The following is a 17,668-nucleotide window of genomic DNA, read 5'->3' on the forward strand; positions in this document are numbered from 1 at the left end:
CTAATCAAGTTATTATTTAAAGAAAGAATGGGGGGTCACATTCACCTGATGTAAAGGGAAGCACCAGCTCTTGTGCGCTATAGCTATATAAACAGCAACTCTCCAAGAAAATCTTCCACTTTTCTTGTCAAACCTAGCAGTCCTTTCTATGACGTTAGGCTCCTAATGAAGTTACATGGTTAAGGGGAAAAAAAAGGGCCGCATCATCCGGAACCAGTGTTTTGCCAAGAAGGCGAAGAGAAAGGAAACAAACCTTATCTTACCAAGTGTACATCTGTGTCCCACACAAGGTTTGAACAGCCAGCAGCTGTTTGAACACGGCAGCTCCCAGTCTGTGGCTTCAGTTTTAGTGGGCAGGGTTGGGGAGGGGTGGCTAGATAGGAATCAATCACCCCAAATGTGAAGCATGCCGACATTTATTCACCAAGCCAACAGATCAATGTTTAGATGCTCCCTACCTGATTCTACAATGGAATGCCAGGAAAATTAAGCAGTGGGCCCCTCCATTCTCCAGACTCTGTCAGGGCAACTTATATCATGTTCTGGGGTTACAAAAAAAAAGACAGGAAAGAATACACTGGCTACATCAGACTTTCAACTTCATGGAAGCTTCCCTGTTTGGTTCAAATGTTCATGGTGAAGACACACGACACATTGAGAAGTGAGCTGGGGGAATCCAAGCAGTCCTGGGCACCGCTGTGGCCTTTGTCACCCCCAAGGCCTCAAGAGTGAAAGGGCAGAGTGGGCAGAATCTAGACAGGAGAGGGAACATGCTGATCGTAGCCACATCACTTAAACTCTTCAAACTTCAGGATGTGTGACTGGAAGAGAAAGAGAGAAATCTGAGTGGGAAGAAAGGACCGCCCCCTAGGCAGTCCACCCAACCCCTGGACAACTTCAATTTACTTCTTCTACAGGAATGACAGGTAAATATGCAGCATCCAGGCTGAAGCCGGGGGATGGCTACAGCTGAGACCCTGGGGTAGGAGGGAAGGAAGAGCAGACACAGGGAAGTTACCTCCAAGTTCAAAGCACCGGTGATTTTCCCTTTGAGGATGCGATGGATAACCTGATTTGAACTCAAAATACCTGCAAAACAAAATACAAGAACAAAACCTTGGTATTTCTTGGTCCAGCAGGAGGAGCAAGGGAGGGAAATGAGAGGCTGGGGCTGCAGGAAAGGGTTCTGGCTGCAGACCAACTCATGTGGACAAGTCTCTGCTAGTCAGCGCTCACTCCCAGCTTCCAGGATAACGTGAGATAATCAGCTCTGAAGAGGGAGGAGAGGGGGAGGGCAAAGTGAGAGCACATAAAAGGAAGCATTATACTTGTTAAAATGATTACGGGTATCTGAGATTGTACATTTCCTAATGGAAATTCTGGGGACAGAAAACGGTTCACTCAACTCTCTGAGTTTTGGCTGGAGAGATGGAAGTTAAAAGACAGAGAGCCTTTATACCATGACGAGAGAGCAGTCCTACCTGCTGGGACAACGCAGGCCAGGGCACTGGTCAGACACTCACCTTTATCTGGTCTGCCCTTATTCAGCTCCTGCCATTACCCCCGGCCCCCATACTCTGGGGCTGTTTGTATGCATGCAACTGGCTCATATCAAGGGGCAGACCTCAGTTCTACCCCCACCTAGGCCGCTTTCTTACTATGACACATGAAGAAGTCCCTTTCATTTTTCTGAGCCTTACTTTCCCCATCCATAACATTGTACACCTGCCCACCCGGCCTCAGGACCATAGTCCACGTGAGAGCTGAGCCACCCCCCATCTGGGCTGCACACTCTGGCCCCTGACAGGCTTGGAGCTGCTTTTAGAGGGCAGGGGGCTCCTTACTCTGGGCTACCCTCCAGCACCCGAGCAGTCAGCTTCGGCCTTCCAGAAGCTGCCCGGCCCTGTCTGCCTGTTAGTCCCCACCTGAGCCTCTTCATGCAATGACCCAAGGCGACCTCTGGGTGGAGCCCCCTCACTGCTGGGTACAAGCCCATAAGCCCAGCAGGGAGGCTTGGCTCTGCGCTTTGTGGAGGTGCTTTTCCATCTTAGTGTGTGTGTGTTTCGTCACATCCACGTCTCCTCAGCCCCTTAAAGCATTCTTTCACCCTTTCACATCTCACTTAAACCCCAGTCTCGAGAACAGCCAGAGCAAAGAAGTGGCCTCTCCATTTCAAGGTTGCAGAACCGAGGCCCCACAGGTGTCCAGATCTAAAGTAACAACCCCTCACATCATGTACAGAAATAAACTCGAGATGGTTTAAAGACTTAAGCGTAGACATGACGCCATAAAACTCCTAGAAGAGAACACAAAACATGCTCTGACAAAATCGTAGCAATATTTTCTTAGATCAGTCTCGCAAGGCAAGAGAAATAAAAGCAAAAATAAACCAATGGAACCTAATCAAAGTTAAAAGCTTTTCCACAGCAAAAGAAACCATAAAACAAAAAGACAATGGACAGACTTGGAGAAAATATTGGCAAATGATGCAACCAACAAGGGGTTAATTTCAGAAATATACAAACAGTTCATACAGTTCAACATCAAAAAAACAAACAACCCAATAAAAAAATGGGCATTAGGGGCTTCCCTGGTGGCTCAGTGGTAAAGAATCCGCCTGCCAATGCAGGAGACAGTTTCCATCCCTGGTCCAGGAAGATCCCACCTGCTGCAGAGCAATAAGCTCATGCACAACTACTGAGCCAGTGCTCCAGGGCCTGGGAACTGCAACTGCCGAAAACCATGCGCCCTAGAGCCTGTGCTCCCCAAGAGAAGCCACCGCAATGAGAAGCACGCGTACCACAACTAGCGCAGCCCCCACTTACCGCAACCAGAGAAAAGCTTGTTCAGCAACAAAGACTCAGCACAGCCAGAATAACTGAATAAATAAAACTATTTTAAAAATGGGCATTAAAAAAAAAAAAAAAAAAAAATGGGCATTAGACCTGAGCTGACATTTCTCCAAAGACGACACAGAGGTGGCCAACAGGTACATGAAAAGATGCTCAACATAGCTAATTATTAGAGAAATGCAAATCAAAACCACAGTGGGCTATCACCTCACACCAGTCGGAATGGCCATCTCCACCACATTCACAAGTAATAAATGGTGGAGAGGGTGTGGAGAAAAAGTAACCCTCCTGCACTGTTGGTAGGAATATAAATTGGTGCAGCCACTATGGAAAATAGTATTTATTGTTGTTGTTTAGTTGTTACATTCTGTCCGATGCTTTTGCAACCCCTTGGACTGTAGCCTGCCAGACTCCTCTGTCCATGGGATTTTCCCAGGCAAGAACACTGGGGTAAAAAAAAAAAAAAACAAAAAGAACACTGGAGTAGGTTGCCATTTCCTTCTCCAGGGGGTCTTCTCCACCCAGGGATCGAACTCGTGTCTGCTGCCTTGGCAGGTGGGTTCTTCACCACAGAGTCACCTGGAAAGCACTGGAGAACAGTATGGCGGTTCCTTAAAAAACTAAAAATAGAGTTACCATATGATCCAGCAATCCTACTCCTGGACATATATTCAGAAAAAACAAAAACTCCCACTTCAAAACAATACATGTGCCCCAGAGACTTCCCTGGGGGTTCAGGGGCTAGGACATCACACTCCCAATGCCAGGGGCCAGGTTTGGTCCTTGGTCAGGGAACTAGATCCTGCATGCTGCTACTAAGAATTCACTGCTGCACTGAAAAGATCCCGCAAGCCTCAATGGAGACCCGGCACAGCCAAATAAATAAAAGAGACACGCACCCTAATGTTCACAGCGGTGGTAGTTATAATAGCCGAGACATGAAAGCAACTTAAATGTCCATCAACAGACGAATGGACAAAGAAACCACAAAAAAAGAATGAAATAATGCCATTTGCAACAACATGGATGAATCTAGAGATGATCATATTAAGTGAAGTCAGATAGAGAAAGCCAAATATTATGTGATATCATTTAAAAGTGGAGTCTAAAAAATAATACAAATGAACTTGTTTACAAAACAGATTTAGAAACAAAATTATGGTTACCGATGGGGTGGGGAAAGGATGAATTAGGAGTATGGAATTAACAGATACATACCATTATATGTAAAATAGGTAAACAACAAGGATTTAAAATATAGCACAAGGAATTATGAGGGTTCCTAGATGGCTCAGTGGGTAAAGAACCCGTCTGCAATGCGGCAGACACAGGCAGGTACGGATTTCATCCTGGGGTCAGGGAGATCCCTTGGAGGAGGGCATGGCAACCCACTCTGGTATTCTTGCCTGGAGAATCTCATGGACAGAGAAGCCTGGCAGGCTACAGTCCACAGGGTCTCAAAAAGTCAGACACTACTGAAATGACTGAGCATGCACGCACAGGAAACGACAGTGAACATCTCGTAATAGCCTCTCATGGAAAAGAAACTTAAAGATAGACATAAATATACACACACACACACACAAAACTGAACACACAGAAGAACCATACAAAAAAGGTCTTGATTACAGATAACCACAATGGTGTGGTCACTCACCTAGAGCCAGACATCCTGGAATGTGAAGTCAAGTGGGCTTCAGGAAGCCTTACTGCCAATTAAGTTAGTAGAAGTGATGGAATTCCAGCTGAGATATTTAAAATACAAAAAGATGATGGTATTAAAGTGCTGCTGCAGTCAACATGTCAGCAAATTTGGAAAATTTGCCACAAGACTGGAAGAAGTCAGTTTTCATCCCAATTCCAAAGGGCAGCGCTGAAGAATGTTCAAACTACTGGACAATTGGGTTCCCTTCCCATGCTAGTAAAGTCATGTTCAAAATCCTTCAGAGGCTTCAGCAGTACTTGAATCGAGAAATTCCAGACATACAAGCTTGGTTTAGAAAAAGCAGAGGAACCAGAGAACAAACTGCCAACATTCGTTGGATCAGATAAAGCAAGGGAATTTCGGAAAAACATCTACTTCAGTGTCATTGACTACACAAAAGCCTTTGACTGTGTGAATCATAACAAATTTCAAAATTCTTGAAGAGACAGGAATCCCAGACCATCTTACCTGTCTCATGAGAAACCTGTATGCAGGTCAAGAAGCAACAGTTAGAGCCCTGTATGGAACAACTGACTGTTTCAAAATAGGAAAAGGAGTATGTCAAGGCTGTATATTGTCACCCTGTTTATTTAACTTATATGCAGAGTACATCATGAGAAACGCTGGGCTGGATGAGTTACAGGCTGGAATCAGATTGCTGGGAGAAATATCAACCACCTCAGATTTGCAGATGATACCACTCTAATGACAGAAAGCAAAGAGGAACTAAAGAGCCTCTTGATAAGGGTGAGAAAGGAGAGTGAAAACACTGGCTTAAAACTCAACATTAAAAAAACTAAGATCATGGCATCTGGTCCCAACACTTCATGGCAAATAGAAGCAAAAGAAGTGGAAGTAGTGACAGATTTTCTCATCGTCTTGGGCTCCAAAATCGCTGCAGATGGTGACTGCAGCCATGAAATTAAAGTCTTTTGCTTCTTGGAAGGAAGGTTAGATAACATACTAAAGGACAAACCTAGATAGCATATTAAAAAGCAAAGGCATCACTTTGCCAACAAAGATCTGTAGAGTCAAAGCTATGGTCTTTCCACTATGGATGTGAGAGTTGGGCCATAAAGAAAGGTGAATGCCGAAGAATTGATGCTTTTGAACTGTAGTCTAGAGAAGACTCTTGAGAGTCCCCTGAACAGCAAGGAGATCAAACTAGTCAATCCTAAGCGAAATCAACCCTGAATACTCACTGGAAGGACTGATGCTGAAGCTGGAAGCTCCAATACTTTGTCCACCTGAGTTGGTCAATAGGCGACTCATTAGAAAAGACTGATGCTGGGAAAGACTGAAGGCAAAAGGAGAAGAGGGTGACAGAGGATGAGACGGTCAGATGGCATCACTGACTCAATGGACATGAACTTGGGTGAACTCTGGGAGATGGCGTGGGACAGGGCGACCTGGCACGCCGTAGCCCATGGGATCACAAACAGTCAAACGTGACAGAGACTGAACAACAACAGCAAATAACTAAATCACTCTGTGGCAGACCTGAAACTACATAATACTGTAAATCAACTACACTTCAATTAAAAAAATAAAGTAATAAACATAACATCAGGGAACAACCTTGAGTCCACTGCTCTAACCCCTATCATTGGTCTTCAAATACCACTTTTCTTCTACAAAGAGTCCTTCTCTGAAGAAATCTCAAGTGAAACTCAATGTACATGAAATAGATGGAAGCTGAGCAGTTCCGGCAGAAGCAAGAGTGGGAGGCCTGTCTTCCCCTCACCCCACCCAGAGAACTCAGCCTTCAGGCAGCACCTGAGGTCCCCTTCCAGATCTTGTTCGGAAAGACCAGGTATGAAAACCAAATTCTCAAGAAAACTCAGCAAGGGGCAGATGCTGAAAACTAGGGTGGGACCAAAAGAATAGAGGCCGAAGGGAAGGCATCCTGAGGGCCTTGGCTGCCCCTACGCAGAAGCCATTCCCACACAGGTGCCTGGAGGAACGCACAGCGTCTACTGTCCCGTGGGTCCCCTGCAGGAGGGTGGAGGGCGCCTTACCTTTCTCCAGCATGAAGGGCTGAGTCAGGGGGGGGATGGTCCAGAAGTCATCACTGTCCAGGGTGCGCAGGGACTGCACCGGGATGGTGGCCGATTGGCCAAAATCCACGAACATGACCACCACCCAGGAGTCCACGCGGTCCAGCACCCAGCACCTGGCCGGAGGGAGGGAGAAGAGGTTTGCCCCACCTGGAGCCACACAGAGCAATCTTCATGGAGAGGCTGGGAGGTCTGGGAGGGAAGAGAGCTTCCTATGCTGCTCCCCGCCTTGGGTGGAGAGGTGATCACAAGGAATGACCTTGAGAGAAGCAGTAGCAGCAGCAGCAAAGACACAGGAGTCCGGAGGATGGAGAAGCGACCCTCCAGCCCTGCCCGGCACGTACCTGTTCCAGGCCGGCCCGTAACTGCCCAGGTGGTACTCGGCCAGACCGCGGGTCCCGCGCCGCACCGCCGAGTCATGCAGGTAGGGCTGCTGCTCCTCCGCCTCGGCCAGGGCGCTGAACAGGGCCAGCATGTTCCGGTGCAGGGTCTGTGGACGGTACAAACGCCGCGGGCCTCGCTGCCTGCCTGCCTGCCTGCCTCACACGTCTGTCTTGGCAGGTATCACCTGTTACGTCAGCACCACTGATCCACCCACCCCAAGTGAACCCAAGGCATGAGGTGGGAGAGGGAGTGAGGCCGAACCAGGCATCAAAGTGCGGCCCCTCCGGATGTCCACCACGCTCACCCCAGTGGGGCCGCATGAGGAGGGATCCAAGCCCCAGCGGACCACCAATAAGCCCGTACCTCGGTGATGTGCATGGCCCAGAAGAAGGGGGTCTGAGGGACAGTACTGGTCACCAACAGTCCCACCTCCCCGCTGATGCTCGGGATGGTGGCCAGCCAGCCCAGGTCTCGGAAACATTCCCTTAGGAGCAGCACCAAGAAGGACCCTCTGTGAAGAGCAGAGAACAGAGGGAAGTGGGTGAACGCAGAGCAGTCTGACCAACGCCCGTCCTGGGGATCCTGGGCAGGAGAGTCACCTTGGCAAGAGGGCTGTGGCCCTCCCCAGGGTGGGGACAAGACAAGTGCCTCGGACACGCTGAGCCCAGGGCGTCCAGGGTGGGGAGAGTCCCAGGTCATTGCCATACAGAAAAGGAGACGGACTTTGTAAGTCACGGTGGGTCACGGCCTTAGTGCTTGGGTCTGATGCAGGAGTTCTGAAAACTTGATTCCCCACCACCATACCATTCCTGCCCCCACCCTGTAGGGACCAAGCAGATGTTTGCAATTGCCATTTGCTGGTGGCCTCTACACCTCCGCTCACCTCATTTCCATGGGAACTGCAAAGAAGCTTGTCTTGGGTTTCTCTGTCTCACAGGGCTCAACAGAAGTTTTAGGAGTGAGCTGTGGAGAAGCTGAAGGCAGAAAGTGGGGTCCTGGAGGCACCAGGGCTGTCTCAGAGGACTCCCCCCACCTCCCCCTCAAGAGACCCCAGAGGTAGGATGAGATGGGCGGTGCAGCTACATCCTTCCTGGTCTCAGCCTCTGGACCCTCAGGTGGGTGGGGAGGGTGTGCTGGATGATCTTCTTTCGTCAACGAAGCATCCCAGCTCCCTGGTGGTCCAGTGGCTGGGATTTCACCCGCCATTGCAGGGAGTGCGTTTTCAGTCTCTGGTTGGGAAGCCAGAATCCCACATGCCTCGTGGCCAAGGGACCAAACCACAGAACAGAGGCAATGTTGTAACAAATTCAACAAAGACCTTAAAAATGGTCCACATCAAAAAGAGTCTTTAAAAAAAAAAAAAAGGCATCCTAGAGGAATAAAAATATTTTCTACACTGAGGGGTCAATGCGGGACAAAGCTGGAAGGAGGCTGGGAGAGGTAAATCAGGAGCTGCAAAGACACGTCCTGGGAACAGATGGCAGCTGGGGAATCTCACCAGTGGCTCCAGCAAATCCTTGAGCAGAGGCCTTCTCTGAAATCTAGGGAGAAAGAGAAAAGGTATCACTGAGGCATGGCGGTGTTCATCTCACTGTTTACGTACTGGGTCTCTCCAAGTAGATTCGGATGAGAGCAGCAACAGCCCCTGGACTGACACAGGCTTCAGTTGACTTTGGGGACCCCCCCCGACCCCGCTTTCTCCATTCTCTCAGGGGATCCTGAGCCAGGTAAAGACAGGAGGTTCAGGAGCAGGGAGGGGGGAGGGAGGGCACGCTGCCAGGAACGCTCACCAGAACCTGCAGGCACACAAACCCAGCACTGCTTAGCCCCGAGGCCCCTGTGGGCGCTTCTCCAAGAAAGAGGAGGAGAAAGAGGTAGGGATGGGTACTCTGGTGCAGGTCTGGGTGGAGACAGAGTACAGACCTGCAGCCCCCAGCCACACTGGCTTCCCTCTGTCAACTGTCCTGATCTGGAAATCCCCCGCTCTGGTTACACCCACAGATCTGCCTGCCCGGCTATGTTCCTGCTTCCCCCACGCCCCCTGCCGCCCGAAAACACACACGGCCACTGTTCTCCAGCAGACACGCCACAATCCTTCCAGAAGCCCCTAGCGAGTTTCCTTCCTTCCCTCCAATGGATGACACCTCACACCCTCCTGTCTTCAAACCCTCCACACCTCCCACCCAACACCCACCCTGTGAACTTGCCTCTTCATCAGGAGAAAACTGGAAGCAACTGGATACGGGGGCCCCCCTCATCCTCTCACCACCCAAACCACCCCCCACCCCGCTCTCTCTGCCCCTGTTACCAAGCACCTTCCCGTTGTGCTTACAGAGAAAACCCAAAGTCCCCACGTGGGCTCGCCAAGGCCACCATGATCTACCCTCCTTCCACTGGCCTCTTCTCTGCCCACTCGCTCTTGAGGCATTTGTAGGCAGTCCCTTTGTCTAGCATGTTCTTTTCCTGGTCTTCCCATGGTTGACTGACATTTCATCCAGATCTCAGCCATCACTTCCTCACATAGAGGACTCCCTAAGAACCATTTCAGTGACTCCTCTCTTCTCCATCATATCACCTCATTTTAGTCCTATGTTTGCTTCTTACTACTGAGACAGGCTGGGACTTGGGACCCTTTGCTGCAGTGCTCACACCTGGACAAATGTCTCCTCCAATAAAATACAAGGAAACTCTAAGGGACTAAAAATAACTGCATGCATGTGCAGTCAGGGAGAATCATGGACAACAAGATACGAAAAAGATGGGAAACCCAAAACCCAACGCCACTTCTGAAGACTGGGAGCAAAAGCAGGGTGCTGTACCTGCCCCATGCACAAACACATGGGCTAACCACCTAAGCCACCTCTCTGGCCTGAGCCCTGGACATGCCCCTGCTCACCAACATAAGGACCCAGCTCATCCCCCCTGGGGAACTAGCAAGAGAGCCTGGTGCAGAAGGGGACCCAGTAAAGCCTTGCCTGAATTTCTTGTCTGGCCTCTAATCAATTTCTATTGATTAAGGAGGCCAAGAACCCTGGTTGGTAACACTATCTAGCATTTTCTTTTTCCTCTTTTTTTTGGGGGGAGGGCATTTTCTTATTTATTCACTTTTTTGCTGGTTTACTGTATGTGTATTTCCACTGGAATTTAAGCCTGATGTGAACCACATCTCTCTTCTGACAGCTACCTTCATGGCCAAGGAAACCTCAGGGCCCAGAACAGTGTCTGAGACATGTTAAGCTCTTAGTAAATATATATGAGAGAAAGAGACGGAAGGAAAGAGAGAGAGAGGAGGAGGAGGGAGGGCGGAGAAATGAACTGGGGCAAATTCTTAATATAAACCTTGGTTTCCTCCTCAATACCATGAATCATACCTGATGTGTGAAACAAAACAGATGCTTGATAAATGGAAGAGAGGTTAAGGGACTCCCCTAATGGTCCAGAGCTTAAGAGTCCAGCTGCCAGTGCAGGGGACACAGGTTCAACCCCTAGTCCTGGAAGATCCCACATGCCGCAGGGCAACTAAGCCCATGCGTCACAACTACTGAAGCCCACACACCCTAGAGCCTGTGCTCCGCAACAAGAGATGCCACTGCAATGAGAAGCCCACGGACCACAACTAGAGCGTAGACCCTGCTCACTGCAACTGAAAAAAGCCCAAGTATAGCAACGAAGACCCAATGCAGCCAATAAACAGATAAAATTTTCAAACAGAGAGGTTAAAAGTGCAGGTTCTGGGGTGAGACTGGGCTCCAATCTCGGATCGAGAACTTGAAGGATCGAGCTCCTTAACTGTGGCCTGGTTCCTTGGCGTCTCGTCGGCAGGACAGGAGAGTAGCAGCACCTGTTGCTGGGTTTAAACAGGTTCATATAGCACAGCGATCGTTACAGAGCCTGCAGAGGGAGCCCTCTGTGAAGGCAAACTAGCACAGTCAACCAAGGGGGCCCAGATAAAGTCTCCACGTGAAATCATTCTGTCCCCGCTGTTAACCGACGACACAGCAAGCGACAGGGTTAAAACGCTCCCCTAGCCAAGCGCAGAGGCTGCCTTTTTATTTGAACAGGGCTTCCCAGGTGGCGCTGTGCCTCAGTCATGTTCGACTCTTTGCGAGCCCGTGAACGGCAGCCCACCAGGCTCCTCTGTCCATGGGACTCTCCAGGTAAGAATACTGGAGTGGGTTGCCATTTCCTTCTCCATTTCCTTCTTTTTTTTCCCCCCAGGTGGCGCTAGTGGTAAAGAACTTCTTGGCAATGCAGGAGATAGATGTTTAAGAGATGCAGGTTCAATACCCGGGTCAGGGAGATCCTCTGGAGAAGGAAATGGCAACCCACTCCAGCAATCTTGTCTGGGAAATCCTCATGGACAGAGGAGCCTGCTGGGTTACGGTCCACAGGGTCACAGAGTCGGACACGATTGAAGTGACCTGGCACTTGGCAGGCAATTCCATATACCAATCTCAAGAAGCAATTATCAGCAGGGGTTTCAAGCTAAAAATTACTATTAATACAGAAACATTGGAAACCATTCTGGGTCTAATTATTATTCCCTAATGATTTGAGAGATATAAATATAATAAGCCTATTTGGTCAGCTTGTGAAATTCAGTTTCAGAGGAAAATCTACATATACAATTATCATCCAACCACCACAGCAGACACGTCACTCAAAAACAAACTTCAAATTTCAGGATATGCATAACACAGAAGTGGCCACCTAGAAGCTGCAAGCAATCGAGGCAGCATCTCAGGAGCTGCCAAACCAGCCGATTTTAATTAAGTTCTATCGTTGCCACGAGCACAGTAACACTACGCCCTGATCAGTCAACAGCTGTTAATGGTCTGCTTTGTTCTGGGACACTGCTACCAGCCGGTCAAGCAGTCCAAGAGGTGGCCTGCTCCAGAATCCTGCAGGTAAGTCCCAGCAGTGGAAGAGAAGTCACGGGGCACACAAAGGTCAGGGGCCAGAAGGCTTTTGGGGGCTGGGAGCACCGACCTCATGTGACACTCCGAATAGTGGTGGCCCCCCCTGGGATTGCTCACTGCCACACCCCTGGCCTGCTGTGGTCACCCTGGACCACCACTTTTAAGGCCCTGTCTCTACCTGGGGAACGACACCTGGAGCTACCTGAAGGGCATATCTTAGTGGACATTTAAAACTTAGAGCTTTAACCATCAGCTGCTTTCCTGTCACCCAGTACCACCTTGCACTTCTTGCATTTCGATGTGCTGGGCACAGAGGGACAAAGACGACAGACACAGGCCTTGATCTTGGGGAGCTACACCGAGTCACTCCGCACATATTTATACAACGCATTCGTTCTGGACTCAGCCATCACAAAGCCCACACTCTGGTGGGGGCAGGAGACAAGAAGTATACAAAGAAGTATAAGGTCGATGACCGTAAGGGCAAAGAAGCTTCACAAGGCAAGGAGGGGGGACAAGAGGGCAAGCGTGGGGGCAGGAGCGACCGCTGAGCAGAGGCCTGCAGGAACTGAGAAGGCAAACCCGCAGGCATCTGGGAGATGAGGCTTCCTGCCAAGAACACCCACGGTCCCAGGCAGGGATGTGCGTGCCCTGCGACACTGGGGCCAGGGTAACAGGCATTTGCATCTCTTACCTGTACCACCCAAGACAGGTCTTCTGCTTCCAGGCCCTTGGAGTCTATTCCACAGGGTCCCTTTAAAACCTAAATCTAAGAGAACAGATGAACTAACGGTGGCACATCCATACAACAGAATACAACTTAGCAATAAAAGAAAGAATTGCTGATGGTGTGACCACATGGATGATTCTCAATAACATTCTGCTGAGTGGAAGAAGCCAGACACAAAGAAGCGCATGTGGCACGAGTCCATCTACACCAAACTCTAGAAAAGGATAAACCTCATCTAAACTGATGGAAAACAGATCAGTCATTGCCTGGGGCCACGAAGCCAGGGAAGGGCACAAGAGAATCTTTGGGGCAACTGAAATGGTCTATATTTGCCTTGTGATGGTGGTTACAGACGCATACGCTTCTCAAAATTCATCAAACTGTACACCTAAAAGGGATGCATTTTATGTAATACTTCGATGACACTTCAATAGGTGATTTTTTAGTATAAGTTGGTTAAATCTGGTTAGGTCATTCTGTGCTCACAACCCTCCAGTGTTCTCATTACTGTGTGACAATGTAAATGCCAGCTGCTGCTGAATCAAGTTATGTGCCATGAAAGTTTTAAAATTTTAATATTAAAAATGTATTATGATTATTTTTATCCGTATACAACCTTCTCCAGGAATTAATTGCTCCTTTTTTCCCATTTACTTGGATTTCCTTAAATTTCTGGCTAAACCAATAAAACAAAGAGCTGGATCCTTTGAAAGGATCGACAAAATTAATGAACATCCAGTAAGACTGAAAAGAAAAGGAAGTCACAAATTGCCAAAATCAGGAACAAGATGGGATATCAATATACACCTCACAGATATCAAAAGGATAACAAGGGGACATAAAGGACAACGCTACACATAAACACAAACATGAAGTTTGACAACTTAATACAAAATATACCACTTTCTCAAAAACTATAAACTATCAAAACTCACCCAGTCTGAAATAGACGATTTGAAGAGCCCTATTACTGTTAAAGAAATTGAACTCTTAATTTAAAAAAAAGATCTCAGCCAGGAATTCCCTGGCAGTCCAGTGGTTAGAACTTGGCACTTTCAGTGCCGGGGCAAAGGTTCAATCCTTGGTTGGGGAACTAAGATCCCACAGGCAAAAAGGAAAAATAAAAGAAAAAGGAAACCTCTAAGCTCAGATGGTTTTACTAGAGAATTCTACCAAACATTTAAAGAACAATTAATGTAGTTCTATACAATCTTTTCCAAAAGGAGGGAACACTTCCTGATTCATTTTATAGAATCAATTTATACCAGTATTCAGTTCAGTTCAGTTGCTGTCATGTCCTACTCTTTGCAATCCGCATGGACTGCAGCACGACAGACTAGTATTACCATGATATTAAATCCAAAGATAGTATCAGACACACAAAAAAAACCCCACAAAAGAACAATATCCTTCATGAAAAACAGGTGCAAAAACCAGTAACAAAATATGATCAAACAGAATTTAGCAATATGTAAAAATAATTATACACCATGACCAAGTGAGTTTTAGTGCAGAAATGAAAGGCTGGTTCAGTATCTGAAAAATCAGTCAAGGTAATCCACATTAACCAGGCTAAACAAGAAAAATCACACGATCATATCACTCAATACAGAAAAAATCATTCAACAAAATTCAACACCTGTTAAATGCTGAAAATGTTGAAAATTCAATATCTGGTATAGGTTGAATTATTTCTGCCCCCTCAAAAACTATATGTGGAACTCCAAACCCCTAGTACTCAGATTGTGACCTTATTTGGAAACAGGATCTTTATAGAGGTAAGAGGTAAAACGAAGTCACTAGGGTGGGTCCTTATCCAACACCAGTGTGTCCTTATGGAAAGAGGAAATCTGAACATGGAAATCTGAACAGAGGGAAGACAATATGAAGTCACACAAGGAGAATGTCATGTGAAAACAGAAGATTGGAATGACACACCTACAAGCTAAAGAACACCAAAGATGATCGGCAAACCACCAGGAGCTAGGAAGAGGCAAGGAATAACTTCCCCACAGGTTTCAGAGGGACCTTTGCCCTGCTGACACCTTAATTTGGGTCCTCTAGCCTCCAGAACTATGAGACGATCAATTTCTGTTGTTCTAAGTCACTCAGTTTCTGGTACTTTGTGACAGCAAGCATAAGAAATATAACAATGACTCATGATTTAAAAAAAGAAAACTCTCAGAAAAACAGGAACAGAGGACAGTTTCCTCAACTTAATAAAGAATATCCATCCAAAAACCTATGATAAAATCATACTTTATTGTGAAAGACTGAATCTTTTTACCCTAAAAGAATAAGGCAAGGATATCCACACTCACTACTCTACTTCAGCAGAGTGCTGGGAATCTAGCCAGTACTAAGAAAAAGAAACAAAGGCATACAGATCAGAAAGGAAAAATAATAAAATAAAACTGGCCTTATTTGCAAAGGACATTATTGTCTACACAGAAAATCCCAAGAAATCTACAAAAAAAAAAAACCCCAAATTCCTATCACTAATAAATTCACCAAAGTAACAGGATATAAGATAATATAAAAAAATTGTATTTCTATATACTACCAATGAGCAAGGAGACAGAAACCAAAAATACAGTGTCATTTATAATCACTCAAATAAAATTAAATACTTGTGTCAACCTAATAAAATATATTAGAACTTGTATGCTGTAAACTATACAATCTGATTAAAGAAATCATTAAAAAAGGTCTGAATCAATGGAAATACATACTGTGTATTTATGTTCATGGATTGGAAGACCCAACATATAATAAAGATATCCATTCTCCTTAAACTAACACAGGAATCTAAAGTGACTGCTATCAAAACTGCAGTCAAGATGGGTGGAGGGAAGGGAACGCTCCTACACTGCTGATGGGAACGTAAATTGGTACAGCCACTATGGAGGTGGCTTAAAAAACTAAACATAGAGCTACCAAATGACCCTGCAATCCCACTCCTGGGCATATATCCAGAGAAAAACATGATACAAAACGATACATGCGCTCCAAGGTTCACTGCAGCGCTGTTTACAAGAGCCAAGACACGGGAGCAACTTAAATGTCCATCAACAGATGGATGAATAAAGATGCAATACATATATACAATGGAATATTAGCCATTAAAAAGAATAAAAATGCCTTTTGCAGCAACATGTCATGCTGAGTAGACAGAGAAGCATAAATATCATCTGACATCCTTTATATGTGCAATCTAAAAATAAATGATACAAATGAACTTACAGAACAGCAGGAGAGTCACAGATTTAGAGAACAAACCAGTGGTTGCTGGGAGGGAAGGGATAGAGAGTTTGTGATGGACATGTATTCACTGCTATATTTCAAGTGGATAACTAACAAGGACCTACTGTAGAGCACACGGAACTCTGCTCAATGTTACACGGCAGCCCCGATTGGAGGTGAGTTTGGGGGGAGAATGAATACATTTATGTGTATGGCTGGGTCCCTTTGCGGTTTACCTGAAACCATCACATTGTTTGTTAACTGGCTGTACCCCAAAACAAAATTAAAAGCTTTAAAAAAAAAAAAAAAAACTTCAGTCAAAATTATTGTGGGTATAGATTATTCTAAAATCTATATACAGAGGCAAAAAACTAGAACAGCTAAAACAATATTGAAAAACAATAAGTAGAAGGAATCTCCTAATTTCAATACTTCTTATAGCTATAGTAACTGAGACTATATGAGATGTTAGACATGCAGACCAATGGAACAAAACTGAGGACCCAGAAATCCGTTATTGTTCAGCTGCAAGTCCTGTCAGACTGTGACACCACGGACTGCAGCACACCAGGCTCCTCTGCCCTTCACTATCTTCCAGAGTTTGCTCAAGTTCATGTCCATTGAGTCGGTGGTGCCACCTAACAATCTTCATCCTCTGCTGCCCTCTTCTCCTTTTGCCTTCAATCTTTCCAGCACGGGGTCTTTTCCAATGAGTTAGCTATTTGCATCAGGTGACCAAAATATGGAAGCCTCAGCTTCAGCATCAGTCCTTCCAATGGGTATTCAGGATTGATTTCCTTTAGGATGGACTGGTTGGATCTCCCTGCAGTCCAAAGGACTCTCAAGAGTCTTCTCCAACACCACAGTTCAAAAGCATCACTTCTCTGAAGTTTAGGCTTTTTTATGGTCCAACTCTCACATCCATACATGACCACTAGAAAAACCACAGCTTTGACTATACAGACCTTTGTCAGCAAAGTGATGTCTCTGCTTTTTAATACACTGTCTAGATCTATTGTAGCTTTCCTTTCAAGGAGCAAGTGTCTTTTACTTCATGGCAGCAGTCACCATCCAGTGATTTTGGAGTCCAAGAAAATAAAATCTGTTACTATTTCCACCTTTTCCCCTTTTATTTGCCATGAAATAACGGGACCAGATACCATGATCTTAGTTTTATGAATGTTGAGCTTTAAACCAGATTTTTCACTCTCCTCTTTCACCCTCATCAGAGGCTCTTTAGTTCCTCTTTGTTTTCTGCCATTAGAGTGGTATCATCTCCATATCTGAGGCTGTCGATATATCTTCCAGCAATCTTGATTCCAGCTTGCAATTCACCCACCCCAGCATTTCGCATGATGTACTTTGCATATAAGTTAAATAAACAGGGTGAGAATATATAGCCTTGTTGTACTCCTTTTCCAATTTTGAACCCGTCAGTTGTTCCATGTCCAATTCTGCTGCTTCTTGACTCACATAAACATTTCTCAGGAAGCAGGTCAGGTGGTCTGGTATTCCCATCTCTTTAAGAATTTTCCACAAATTGTTGTGATCCACATAGTCAAAGGCTTTAGCGTAGTCAATGAAGCAGATGTTTTTCTGGAATTCCCTTGCTTTTTCTATGATGCAACGGATGTTGGCAATTTGATCTCTGATTCCTTTACCTTTTCTAAACCCAGCTTGTACATCTGGAAGTTCTCAGTTCACATACTGCTAAAGCCTAGCTTGAAGGATTTAGAGCATAAACGTACTAGTATGTGAAATGACTGCAATTGTGCAGT

The 17,668-nt window shown here is 46.2% G+C and overlaps 1 protein-coding gene across 7 annotated transcripts in view; it reads right to left on the bottom strand.

The window, feature by feature from the left end:
- Positions 1-414: 414 nt before the first annotated feature.
- TDRD10 (tudor domain containing 10) overlaps positions 415-17,668 on the bottom strand; it is a 53,311-nt gene continuing 36,057 nt past the window's right edge. For 3 of the 7 annotated variants that reach the window (XM_065926320.1, XM_065926281.1, XM_065926296.1), the window contains 7 exons: positions 8,497-8,539; positions 7,882-7,972; positions 7,362-7,509; positions 6,959-7,104; positions 6,576-6,730; positions 1,019-1,089; positions 415-821 (listed from right to left, as the gene is read on the bottom strand). In XM_065926320.1, the coding sequence (XP_065782392.1) occupies positions 789-821; positions 1,019-1,089; positions 6,576-6,730; positions 6,959-7,104; positions 7,362-7,509; positions 7,882-7,972; positions 8,497-8,539 (687 nt within the window). In that variant the 3' untranslated portion in view covers positions 415-788. Of the gene's footprint in view, positions 822-1,018; positions 1,090-4,509; positions 4,598-5,759; positions 5,855-6,575; positions 6,731-6,958; positions 7,105-7,361; positions 7,510-7,881; positions 8,540-8,788; positions 8,803-17,668 lie in introns of those variants that run through there. The other 4 variants (XR_010661733.1, XM_065926310.1, XR_010661731.1 and 1 more) reach the window with 4 other exon arrangements.

The sequence above is a fragment of the Muntiacus reevesi genome, chromosome 1 (genome assembly GCF_963930625.1).
Source record: "Muntiacus reevesi chromosome 1, mMunRee1.1, whole genome shotgun sequence".
NCBI lineage: Eukaryota > Metazoa > Chordata > Mammalia > Artiodactyla > Cervidae > Muntiacus > Muntiacus reevesi.